This window comes from Sycon ciliatum, chromosome 8 (genome assembly GCF_964019385.1).
Source record: "Sycon ciliatum chromosome 8, ocSycCili1.1, whole genome shotgun sequence".
In the NCBI taxonomy this organism is placed as follows: domain Eukaryota; kingdom Metazoa; phylum Porifera; class Calcarea; order Leucosolenida; family Sycettidae; genus Sycon; species Sycon ciliatum.
This window is the reverse complement of record NC_088650.1, coordinates 7,770,966-7,783,845: the sequence shown is the minus strand read 5'-3', so window position 1 is coordinate 7,783,845 and position 12,880 is coordinate 7,770,966. Positions and strand designations below refer to the sequence as shown.

At 48.0% G+C, this 12,880-nt stretch overlaps 2 protein-coding genes across 3 annotated transcripts in view; one reads left to right on the top strand and one right to left on the bottom strand.

The window, feature by feature from the left end:
* Window positions 1-5,204, top strand: part of LOC135823154 (ATP-binding cassette sub-family C member 10-like) — a 54,812-nt gene extending 49,608 nt beyond the window's left edge. For both annotated transcript variants that reach the window (XM_065335994.1, XM_065335995.1), the window contains exon 31: window positions 4,209-5,204. In XM_065335994.1, coding sequence (XP_065192066.1) covers window positions 4,209-4,341 — 133 coding nt within the window. In that variant the 3' untranslated portion in view covers window positions 4,342-5,204. The remainder of the gene's footprint in view (window positions 1-4,208) is intronic.
* A 1,640-nt stretch (window positions 5,205-6,844) lies between these two features.
* On the bottom strand, window positions 6,845-12,354 carry LOC135823153 (zinc transporter zipt-7.2-like). The gene is made up of 3 exons (XM_065335993.1): window positions 11,609-12,354; window positions 10,007-10,182; window positions 6,845-7,431 (listed from the first exon to the last, which is right to left on the bottom strand). The coding sequence occupies exons 1-3, from the start codon at window positions 12,279-12,281 to the stop codon at window positions 7,120-7,122; spliced, it is 1,161 nt and encodes a 386-aa protein (XP_065192065.1). The 5' UTR covers window positions 12,282-12,354; the 3' UTR covers window positions 6,845-7,119.
* Window positions 12,355-12,880: the final 526 nt, after the last annotated feature.

Genomic DNA, 12,880 nt, shown 5'->3' with positions numbered 1-12,880 from the left:
CACCATGGCATGGTCGACTGGTGGTCACAACGGTGGTATTCATCAGCAAACTCCTGGAGCGGCCGTCACGCCAACGCTCCAATAGCGCGTGTGCTGCGGATTGCTGCCGCAGCCCTTCGTTCCCAGCCTCATCAATGCCATCCAAGAGCACCAGCACCTCCTCGGAATGGTCTTGCAGGTGCTGCATCACGACCTGCTTCTCTTCACCGCTTAGGTGCAGTGCGTCCGCATCCAAACCAAGTAGCTCACTCCAGTCGCTGGTTTGCACACGATCCACATTACGGCACGGGATGTAAAAGACGTACTTGAACTGGATCAGAGGTCCAGAGGTGGCGTGCATCACGTCTGCGATCACGCGCTTGCACACGGTCGTTTTGCCCTGGCCTGCCCCACCAATCACGATGCAGCTCGTCTCCATCTCTATACAGCTCGCTGCCGCTGCCACTGCTGCTTGTGTGTTACCGGCAGCACATACTACATGGCTCCTCTCTGCTCTGTTCGGCTTGCCGTCCACACTGGTAAGCAACTGTACAGCATCTTTGAGAACAAACTCTCGGCCTGCTATTGCACTGTCACCTCTACCCCGACGGTGGCCAGCACCGCGACTCTTTTGCTGCTGTCCATCTCTGCGATTGTGCTGGAACGTCATCCGCTGGGCGTCTCTCTCACTCACTGCCTGCAACGGCACAAAGCATTCACGGACGTCCGGAGTTAAACAGGACAAGTCGTGTTCCTCCTGCACCGTATTACACAGGTGCCTGTTGACACCGCTCAGGTACTTCATCAGTGCTACGAGTAAGTCTGCAAGCGGTCGATTCCCACTGGCCCGGACCAGGGACTGCCTGGCCATCTGCATAATATTTTCGGACACCAAGCGCTCCACAGTCTGCGCAATGCATTCCATGGAACGCACAATCCCGCAGTCGCGCTCATCTCCGATCGTCTTTTGCTTCTCGCACTCCTGCGCTGCCAGCTCGAGCCTGTTCCCCAGGTCAACCATGGCGAAACGGTCGCGGAGAATTCTGCAGAACGTCTTGAACACTCCATCTTCGACCTCCCTGTCGACGTTGATCAAGTATCTGAGCAACTCGTCAGCTCTCTCCGTTGCATCAACTGAACTGCCTGTGGTGATTTTTACGTACTCGCCGTCCCGTGTACTGAAAACACCCGAGTCGATCAGCTGATCCATTGCATCGTCCACAACATCGGCCATGCGTCGTCGAAGCTCGGACCGAAGGTAATCCAGCGCCAAAATCTCGTACCACAACATTGCTATGACGCCAGCGTGCAATGCACGCAGTCGCGCCTCCTCCAAGTCGAATTGCTTCTTCTTACGTTCGGGCCAGAGAACGGGTCCGGCAGAATATTTATTACTATTAAAAACGTTCAGCACTCGTTGGAACACTTCTTGTCACGGGCCGGTCCTATGGCGGCACATAGTCAGAAAAAAACCCTCAGAATCCTACGGTAACGCGTATCTGTAGTGAAGTAAATTAGTTGTTGTGGAGAGTCACCTGGTCACCACAGGCGCTAGGCAGTCCTACTCATAAGTCATAGTCATAAAATAGTCAAAACTCGTATCGACCCGTCACCAGGTCACGCCTAGTAATAGTACTGTCTGCAGTCGACTACATGTATGGTGTCTACGTCGCGTCGCGTCGCTGGCCAACGACGTGTGTCTAGTTTGCGGGCGAAACTGAGTCTGTCAGTATGCACATGTACCATGATGTACATGCAGTCATAAAACAGTAAACCATGGTAAACAGTTACTTCTTCTAGGCTACACTACACTAAGTCTACAGACTGAAGTGACACTCTAAAAATCTGTGTGGCTCTAGACTAATACTAGGCACCCGGATGCGAAGGCGACGTGTTATGAGTGTTATGAGCGTACATGTGGCCACTGAACCAGCATTAAATTTTGACACTGAGTAGGCTGAGGATACCACGGTGACTGCACTGTTGACTATTTGTTGACATAGACATACAATGTCAAGTATAATTTGTATGGCATTGTGTACACCCTGCAGGTACTAGGTTGATCCACAACCTGCCCTCATCATGATGCATTGGGTGCCTGTACGGTTGCTTGCAATCTCCCAGCAAGGGAAAACAAGAGAAGGGGGAGTAGCTACTACATAGTCATTTGTAGTTTTGGCTGATACAGTCGTACTCATGGTCTAGACGTGTTAGGGGCCGTCCGTAAATACATGTATTTACTTGGAGACGTCCAAGAGGCGTTTCTGGTGGGTGGGCTCCCCTGCAAGTGCAAGGCGTTTCTAAAAAATACATTTCGGAGTGCATGCATAGTGTTGATACCATAACCGCGCGTGTACAATCACACAATAATGTCATGCACATCATGTAGCACTGCTATAGCTACAATAACATGTACAGTCAACTTGGCTTATAACGACACTCGGCGGGGCATCAAAAAGGTGTCCTTATTCGCGAAGTGTCGTTATACCCGAAGTCTCATTATATGTATTACAGTGGGATGGGACTTTGCTCTGGGCATGGAAATTCTGTCGTTATTTGCGAATTGTCGTTATATCCGCAGTCGTTATTAGCGAAGTTGACTGCACCAGTATTAGATAAGAATGTAGTACTAGTACAGGTAGATCTACAAGTACTAGTACAAGGTTACTTAGTAGGTAGGAGTCAGTTGAGACGCTCTACACTGCGCTGCACTGCACGCGTCACGGCAGAGTAGACAGGGACACACAGCTGTTCGATGAAGGGTCAATTTTGTATGGGTTCGAATAGGGACATGGACAAGGGTTCGCTATAATTATCACAAAATTCGCTATATGCGAGTTCGTTATAAGTGGTGTGTCTACTGTACTGTAGATACAGGTATGTGCATAGTATGGTGTTTATTATGAGTGGTATTATCTGCATTTTTGGGAGGGGGGGGGGGGGGTGGTGGGTGGGTCAAGAAAGAAACGCCTCTTAGACGTCTCTAAGTAAATACATGTATTTACGGACGACCCCTTATGTGTCAAATGATACATCACTGGACTTACATAATCAATAACATCACTGTACTTGAATGTTCATGTAGTACCGGTATATAACGGCTAATTTTAGCGCCGGTGATATTTTAGCGAAAGGAGTGTTTTCGCTAACGTTTTGCCGCGCCAATCAACATTTTGCATGTCCACTACAGCACTGGTCATCTTCTTTTCTCAGAAACTCGGATCGCTAAAATAATTTCATCGTGGTCCAGATTCAGAAAACGCTAAAATGTTTTACCCGCTAGAACTAGCCATTCTACAGTGCTACACTTGCACGCGCTCTGATTATTTGTTGGCATGCACAGCTAGTTTAGATAGCACTGTGCGTGTGTGTGTGTGTGTGTGTGTGTGTGTGTGTGTGTGTGTGTGTGTGTGTGTGTGTCATGCCGGAGTATGTGGTGTGATGTGTGTGTGGGGAAAAAAAAAAAAAAAAAAAAAAAAAAAAAGAAAGAAAAAAAAGAAAAAGACCAAAAATAGGGATTCACTGGCCAGAAAAAGTCACTTCAAATAGCTGTATGGTGTAGACCAGGCTGAATAGTGACGGTCAATTCTTCAGCCTTGCAAGCTGTTGAATGGTGCAATCCCAGCACAAGTTGCTATGGCTTCTGCCGTAGCATTGCTATCATCGCCTCCGGCGATGGGCGTCAAAGGTCAAGGTCAAAGGTGTGTGTGTGTGTGTGTGTGTGTGTGTGTGTGTGTGTCCCTTATGGTGCAGTGGTATGTGCAGAATTTCCAATCGATAGGTTGCGGGTTCGATTCCCGACGATTATTGTCACACATGTCTTTCTTCTCTTTCTCAGACTCTTTCTGACTTTTCTTTCATTCTCCTGGGTGGTTACCAACAGCCAGTGCATGCCGGAGTATGTGGTGTGATGTGCGCGGGAAAAAAGACCAAAAAAATCCCAAAAATAGGGATTCACTGGCCAGAAAAAGTCACTTCAAATAGCTGTATGGTGTAGACCAGGCTGAATAGTGACGGTCCATTCTTCAGCCTTGCAAGCTGTTGAATGGTGCAATCCCAGCACAAGTTGCTATGGCTTCTGCCGTAGCATTGCTATCATCACCTCCGGCGATGGGCGCCAAAGGTCAAAGGTGTGTGTGTGTGTGTGTGTGTGTGTGTGTGTGTGTGTGTGTGTGTGTGCGCGCGCGCGCATGTATGTGTGTGCGTGTGTGTTCCGTGTGGTGCAACAGGATTGGAACCATTCTCCAAAGCGACCGCGTTCTCGTCATGGACTCTGGTTCGGTTGTGGAGTTCGCAGCTCCTGACGCGCTGCTGGCCAATGAATCCTCCGTTTTCAGCCGGCTGGTCAAAGAAACACATTAGCGAGAGCCACAGGCAGTTTGTATGTGGTGGCATTCCATCACATTGGCAGCTCAGCTCAGACCCTTGTGAAGCTCATGTTGATTGCACAAACGAGCAATGACAATGTGAGCACTGCTTCACGTTAGCTGACAAACAGGATATCCCCTGGTGTGCCGTGAAGGTGAGCAGCACGTCATATTGCAGTCGCTCCAGCTCTGCCCAGCAACTTGGGTGCAGGATATGTGGATGCTGGTATTGTCAGCGTGGCAGTAGCTGTTGCACCTATTGCAGAATTCCAAACAAGTAGTGTCCCGTGCGTGAAGTGCAGTCTGTATGGCTGAGCTCAGAGGATTGACGTGAACCAATTTCTTCTACACCGTAGACGTACCCTGGTCTTGGCTTGGTGACTGTGACGCTCCGTGCCATGATAAGCTAGCCGTAATCCTTGTGCCTTAGTGAGGCGCTGTGCTTGTTCCTCTTCAGCTGCCACTCCAGTAGTTGTAGGACAGGAATCACTGACATCCCGTACTTTCCAGTACACATATTTCATATCATATTTTTCTACAACTATTTATTCACTTTGATGAGCCTTGAGCAGTCTCAACTTGAGGAATTTCTGAAGGATATCACCTTTTTTTTAAATAAATATTAATTTTGTGTCGTGAGATGGTTCTGATGGTGTGTATGTACATGTACAGTGGATCTCAATTCTCAACCAGGCCTGCAGGGTGTCGTGAAAGCCCTGGTCTCGACTTCACCAGCAAGAATTATTCTTGATTTCCATTGGTCGTGGTCACTGGCCTATACACTTTATTTCCAGGCTTCCATTTTCATGCTGCCGCAGTGTCTATCAACACATGTGGTGGCTATGGCTGCGCGTCTTATTTTGCTGTGCCAGTGCGAGTGGGGGTTTCGCTCTGTTCTGAAAGCACAAGAAAATCTTTCACTTGCATGCATCGTCGCTGTTGCAGTCATGGCAATCATGTGCTGTCATATCCCAGGTAGTATAAAAACGTGCACCGCATTTTCCCGAATAGAAGCTGCATCTTTTTCAACGGTAACCGAGCACAACCGAGCATGGCTCAGACCTGAAAATGGAAGTGCAACTACAAGACTTAGTATGATCGGGGAAATACGATACTCGAAGTAAAACATATACTGCTATGTGACCATTCAATTATGTACATGTACTGGATTTGGTATGTCGTGTAACTACTTGCCCATCCACCATTGATCATGCATGCATTTAAATGTACAATGGATTTACAGCCTGGTGAAGCAAACCCCACGGGCCACAGTCTAGAACACAAACTGTCGACTCTAAAACCACAGGTGCATGCCACTTTGATCTCCAACACAGCCAGTGCCAAATAAACGGCCTGGCAGGCCAGGTGGTCATAGAATTGAATGCAGTTGGTCGCTCCAGAAGCAAGAGCAGGCTTTCCAATTCCTGTAACCGCAAGCAGAGTACAGTCAACTTTGCTTATAACGATTCTCCGCCGGGATTCAGAAAAGTGTCCTTATTCACGAAGTGTTGTTATACCCGAAGTCTCATTATATGCATACAGGTACAGTCAACTTCGCTTATAACGACACTCGGCGGGGCATCAGAAAAGTGTCGTTATTCGCGAAGTGTCGTTATATCCGAAGTCTCATTATATGTGTCACAGTTGGATGGGACTTTGCTCCGGGCATGAAAATTATGTCGTCACAGTGGTCCCTCTATAATCCGGCACCATTTGTGCCACGAAAATCTGCTGGATTAGGGAGGGTGCTGGATTAACAAATCTGATTTACTTCTGCAATGTACATGAAGAGGACATTTTGGCTACTGAAAATTGTGCTGGTTTATCGGGGGTGCTGGATTATAAAGTGCCGGATTAGAGAGGGACGACTGTATTCGCGAATTGTCGTTATATCCGCAGTCGTTATAAGCGAAGTTGACTGTAGAATGGACTTTGCTCTGGGCATGGAAATCCTGTCGTTATATCCGCAGTCGTTATTAGTGAAGTTGACTGTATGAGAAACATACCACTTTGCAGCAGCATACTGGTACCAAGCACTGTGCGGATCCAGGCACCACGCCCTGTCACCCAATCACAGGCTGCACACCCGGTATCAAGAGTATAATACCCCCCGCCCCCAGAGTATGCAACTCTGCATATGGCCAATAATAATGGGGTATCTGAAGGCGAAAACTCACATCACGTGTCCCCGATACGTTCGTACTATGTACACACGAAGGATAGCGTGCGCGCAATCCGAATTTCTGCCATGATCATGCTGGGGATTTGCATACCCGCAGTGAGTTTCTGTAAGAGTGCTTTTTTTATTACTCTGCTGCTCGCTAAAAACGGGCTGGAAATGTACAACTGGGACACTGCACCATGTGATGTGAGTTTCCGCCGTCGGTGTACCCCATAGAAAGGGTATCAGGAGTTGCACACTCTTGGGGGGGGGGGGGGGGGGGGTTATAATAAATTATACTCTTGCCGGTACTAACAGTAGCAGAGCCATGTACAAGTATGTGTAGTCAAATACTTGGGACAAAGAATTTGTACAATGTGACAGCGATAGATACCTCCTGTGGAATAGATCTCCAGAGATATTCAAAGTTTTAAATACGTAAACCCGGGATAAAAAATATAAAGGAACAAAAAGACAAAGAGGACACACACACACACACACACAAACACACACACACAAACACACACACACAAGGAGAAGGATGTCGAAAACCGGGGTGAGAGGTTAAAGTGAATAAAAATGTCCTATGCATACAAAGAATGAAGGTTGCTACTACTCAAACATCCCGATGAGCAGCATGCTGGCTATACCTACAAACATAGCGAGAAGCTGCAGCACGGACTGCAACGGGCGCTTCTCCTGCAGCAGCTCAGGAAAGATGGACGTTGTGGCAATGTAGATAAAGCCGCCGGCGGTGAACGGGAGAATGCCGACGGTCAGGGACTGACCGAGGTGGTGCACGCTGAGACCGCACACGCAGCCGAGCAGCGCCCCCGTGGCCGTGCTCAGCTGCAGCAGCATGGCGGACATCTTGGAGAAGCCGGACTGCACCAGGATGGCAAAGTCGCCGATCTCGTGAGGAATCTGGACAACACAGGGCACAGTGCATGTGAACACACAAACATACACATACACACACAGACACACACATACACATACATACACATACATACACACACACACACAAACATACACATACACATACATACACATACATACACAGACACAAACATACACATACACACACACACACACACACACACACACACACACACAAACATACACATACACACACACAAACATACACATACACAAACATACACATACACACACACATACACAAACATACACATACACACACACATACACACACACAAACATACACATACACACACACACATACACATACACATACACACACACAAACATACACATACACACACATACACAAACATACACATACACACACACACACACAGAAATACACCTTTACGGTCACTTGATGCTGGTCGCTTAGCCAGGTTTCACATGCACTTTAGATTTGCCAGGAATCACAGGTACGCCAAACAGTAAAACAGTGGCCCACAACTTGCCACAAGACAAGAGAGCAGAATAATCACCCTCCGATGAGTCACCACATCGAAAGTAGCCAACAAAGCGGTAGACAAGTATGGGGCAAAGGAAACAAAAGAGTCGTTCCATGCAATTTTAGGGTTCACGGCTTGCCACTAAAAGCACCCGTCACGTGCGCCTCCATTTTGGATTATAGACGCGCGCTACAGGCCGCGACAGCGCCTATCGAAGTAAAAAAATATCGACTCGAAGTCTAGCCGGAGAGCGTACTTTTTGAATTTTTCCTTGGCTTCAGTGGCTTCACTTCACTCGGGCTTTGCATTTTTGCTTCGGTTTTTCTGACTGACCTGGACTTGATGATGGCAGCGGTGGCGGTCTTGGCGAAAGATCCAGTTCCATCTGAGACACTCTGTCGTCTTTTCTTATCTGCTGAGGTTCTGGCAAAGCGCAGCTGCATCGAACCTGACTAGATGTAGCTGCACGCATCCTTTGTTTGCCCTGCAAATCTCGATCTGTTGCTCTTCTTGTTGTTTGGACGCTGATGCCAAGGAAGAAAATATTCTTCCTGTAAAGAGGCCGAAACTGAGCAAGGGCACGTCAAGATATGTAGGGTATACAAAGAAAAAGAAATGTCATGGTCGTTTCAGCAGCTCACGACAGCCAACACGCTCCATCGTGTCGGATTGGAAGTATCCAGCACGGCTGTTCCGAGCGCTGCTGCTCTTGTTATTCTTCTTCTTTAGAAATTCTGACACCTTGTCGGTCAAAGTACCCGCGCGCGCGCGCGCGCGTGCACAGAAAATAGATGCGCTGAGCTGTTTCTTGTTCGATTTTGACAAATAATGGCTTGTTGTTTTGCTCTCGACCTTGGCTATCCTTCTACCGTTCAATATTTTACGGAAACGCAACGGCTCCCCCTGTTTTTTTAGGCGAACTTTGGCCAAAGTTACTGGAAAACCCGGAACTCGTTTGAAAAAATACGAACGGTGGAAGTCTTGGAACGTCTTTCGTGCGTGTGGATTCAAAAATTCAGGCAGTTTGAGCCAACCGTAATGAATCCCGTAGAGTTGAAAGTGAGTGATATTAGGGACCTTTCGCATTTGCTACGAATCGAATGCGAAACGAAAGTTTGATTCGTCTCGTAATCGTTTAGTTGAAAACAGAATTCAGGTTTCGCAAGTCGTAATGCAAATCTGCATGGCAACTACGAATACGGCCGGTACCTTGGCGTACGGGTGTGTTCGCGCACACGTGCATGGATCATGGAATCAAGGGAAAAAATGTGTACCTGGCAAAACATGTGTACCTTGCAAAAAAAGGTGTACCTGACGGATTCGGGGCGTGCCACGAATGAAGAGGCTTTCATTCGTGAAAACGAGCTCTCCGCGGCGACTCTGACGAATCCTCGAACCCAGGTGACGAATCAGCATTCGTTTCGTATCCGTACGCGTGGTGCGAAAGGTCCCTAGTGATGGGAAAATGCGATTTGAGCACTGACCGATTGTGTGGTAAAGTATATGCACGCGCCTGTCACGTGCATGATGTAGCTGGCGACGCTAGCATGCCAATCCGTGAACCCTAAATTTTTTGTTCCTGGACTCTCTCACAAAGCCTGCATGTCTGCATTGCCAACCAGTGAAATCTGAGTCATCTGACCACTCGCTCGAGAGCTGCGCCATGAGTTCTACTCGTGGAGGTGCGAACCGAGCCGGGTTTCAGAGCTGCAAGGTATCAGGGGCTGCTTGACACGGGGCCGCAAAAAAAAAACTGTGCCCATACTCGGGTTTCACTGGTCGGCACGGTATACACTCATACCTCGTTTATCCGGGCGGTACGGGATCGGACACTGCCCGTAACTTTGACATGTCCGTACTCCGAATCACATACATTTTGATGGGGAGAGGCCATAGATATGGCATAATTTATGACGTCACGATTTCCAAAAAAAAGTGACAACAGACTAATTGTATTTTCCCTGAAACGCGACCAAAGGGTGCCCGGTAGACCACGCCGAAGTGCCTGTAACTTTGGGGTCCGGATAACCGAGGTATGAGTGTACATTGCTGTTGATAGGTCTCTCACTCACCTCATGCAGGAAAATTGTGACGGTAGTGACCATGCCGACTTGGCGGCTCACAAGGAAGGAGGCTCCGATGGCAAGGCCGTCCGTGAAATTGTGGAAAAAGTCGGCCGCCAAGTTGAGGAGGCCAGCGACTTTGATTTCTTGCGGCTGAGGTGCAGCTGCCTTAGTGTCCTTTCCTCCTGCAAAAAAATGTTGAAGAAAAGGATGATGGGAGTTAGAATTCAAGAAGTGTAGATAAACGTTTCAAAATTCCATCGCGGGATTTCTAACTTCAACTTGACGTGAAAAACACCATGGTTCAATTTCAATTCTGGTGAGAGCCCTTCAAACCCCATTGAGGCGCAGCATCACAGTCAGCCTTTGATATTTACATCAGACCAAGAAATATTGTTATCAGGGTGATATTGCTTCTACTTGAAGTAGTCCTTGTTTCAGGCCATGTACTCTTGACTCTTGAACAACAGGGCGCAGAGTCCACCAAAGCCCTGCCTCCATAGCCACGTGGCATGCCGCTATGTTCGCAAAAGCATCAAGAAACATGTTCTTCAGCAGCATCACAAAACGGACTGCACCCGATCAGTTTACACCAATGGGTACTCAAAAAGGGGTATTTCGAGGAACCAGAGGAAGTGCCCACGTGGCAAACTAGGAATGCATCTTTTTTTAGTCACGGAAATGTCAGTAAACACATGGTGGTGAGTGAAGACAGCACCGATTTGACTGGCGAGGTAGAACATTGCCTGCAGCACACAGAGCACCTGATGCCTGCCTGTATGGACTGTCACTATACTGGCCATGGTCCCCCCCCCCCCCCCATTTCAAATACCTCAAATTTACGAATATTCAGGTATTGAGGCTTCTGCACGTGCTAGGTTTTATGTGTGAAATGTGTGGGTACAGTGAGGGCTGCTTGCCACCAGCTTGTGCAGACTTTTTGTGTTTCAAATCCCTAAACCACACGAACACACGAGTAGTACCGTATATCTCAGGGGCGTTGGAACCGGTACGGCCAAAGCTGCACCAATAATTTTCGATTTTTTTTAATAGATGGGAATCAGCCTCTTTAATATACGGGCAGAAGTAACACAAAATATGGCCTGTAGGCCCAATTTTCAAAAACATTTACCGGGGGATAACCCCCGGACCCCCCTCTCACACGTTGGCCGCACCGATGTTAAACTCCTTCCGACGCCCCTGTATATTTAAAAAGAAAAGAAAAGGAAAATGAAGAAGTACTCGTAATAAGAATGACGACCTGGATGGAGAGCCAAGGAAGAATTTAAAGGAAAGAAAAAGGACCGAGGAATTTCAAGTTACGCTATACTGTCCACTAACACCACCGGTTGCTGGACAATCAGCTCGTGCGATACCATTGCACGGCACTGACCAACGGTACCGACGTTCTACAACTAACCGCCAATCAGCTCTAGCCCGTCTTGGATGCGCACTTGCAATGCTATCGCATGAGCGGATTGTCAAGTAACTGGTGGTGTTAGTGGACAATATAGCGTAACTTGCAGTTCCTTGGTCCCTTTCTTTCATATGAGTGATGCTCATGTAAATCCATAAAATATCTACGGACTACCTCTTCGTAAACACCTGTACCTTTTTTCTTCTCGTCTGTTGGCTTTGCTTCCTTAGGTGGTGCCGGTCCATGAGAATGGCCGTGCCCGTCCTCTCCCCTCAGCTGCCGTACAACCAGCTCGACGACTAAGAAAGCTACCATACCACCGAGGACCCACAGGCCGACGGAGTTGTCGTGACTGTGTCCACCTTCACTGCTGCTGTCGCCACCGCCATGCGAGTGACCGTGCGAGTGAGAATGCGAGTGTCCGTCATCGCCGCCGCCGGCCATCTGGGCGTGCGGAATCAGGTGCAACAGTGCATCACCCAGCAGTCCACCCGAGGCAAAGCCCAGCAGCCCCTTCAGCAGTGCACTATCTTGAGCAGTTGTTCCACTTTGAATCGGAATCAAGTAGAGGATGAAGAACGGGCAAGCACTGATCACTACCGTTGCTCCTATCGCATCCAGCCATGTATTCCACGAGGCAGGGCCACCGGTAGATTGCGGACTAGAGGCATGGCCACTTCCAGCTTCAGAATTTTCTGATTCTTCTTCATTGGAAGAGGCGAAGTATTTTGATTTTCCATGCTCTACGTCATGTTCGCCATGAGAATGACCATGTCCGTGACTACCGACAGTGGAAAAAACTGATGAGAATGCGAGGGAAAACAAGAGGAGGTAGCACACTTGTCTAGTTCTTTGTTGATAAGCCATTGCTCTTCCTTCCAGAACGTCTAGAACCCAGGGAACAAAAGAAAAATATTGAACAAAACCTGAAAACCCTGAAATAAAAATGTTGAATAATGTTTTTAGTAAATTTTACTCTGTACACATGTACTAGTAGCTGCGCTGCGCTGCATGCACGTGGCATGGGGCCTGTTGCCAGTGTTGGCGCGTGCATCATGGTGCATGGCGCAAGCTTTCGAGGTAGAGTAGTAAACATTGGACTCTACTTGCTGTACATCGTGGACCTGCATGCGCAAGAAAAAGAAAGCACAGATCATGCATGTGGCCGCGTGGGCAAGATCAAAAGTGCATGAACTGTTTATGGATGGGGCCAGGCCGGGGAGTCGTCAAATATTTGACGACTCCCTGATGTGGGCTGAAAACAGCATGGAGTCGAGTCCCACTTCACTATCAAGAATGTAAAAAAGTTCAAGAATTTTGATGGGTTTGAAGACAAGCCAGGGCTATGGGGTCAAGAGCGCAATTTGTGATTTAAATTCCTACAGGACGGGAGTTAACAGATGGAATTCGTGTGTTTAGTTCTTTACTTGCACTCTTTCGCGTTCAAAAGTGGGTTTCGAAAAGAG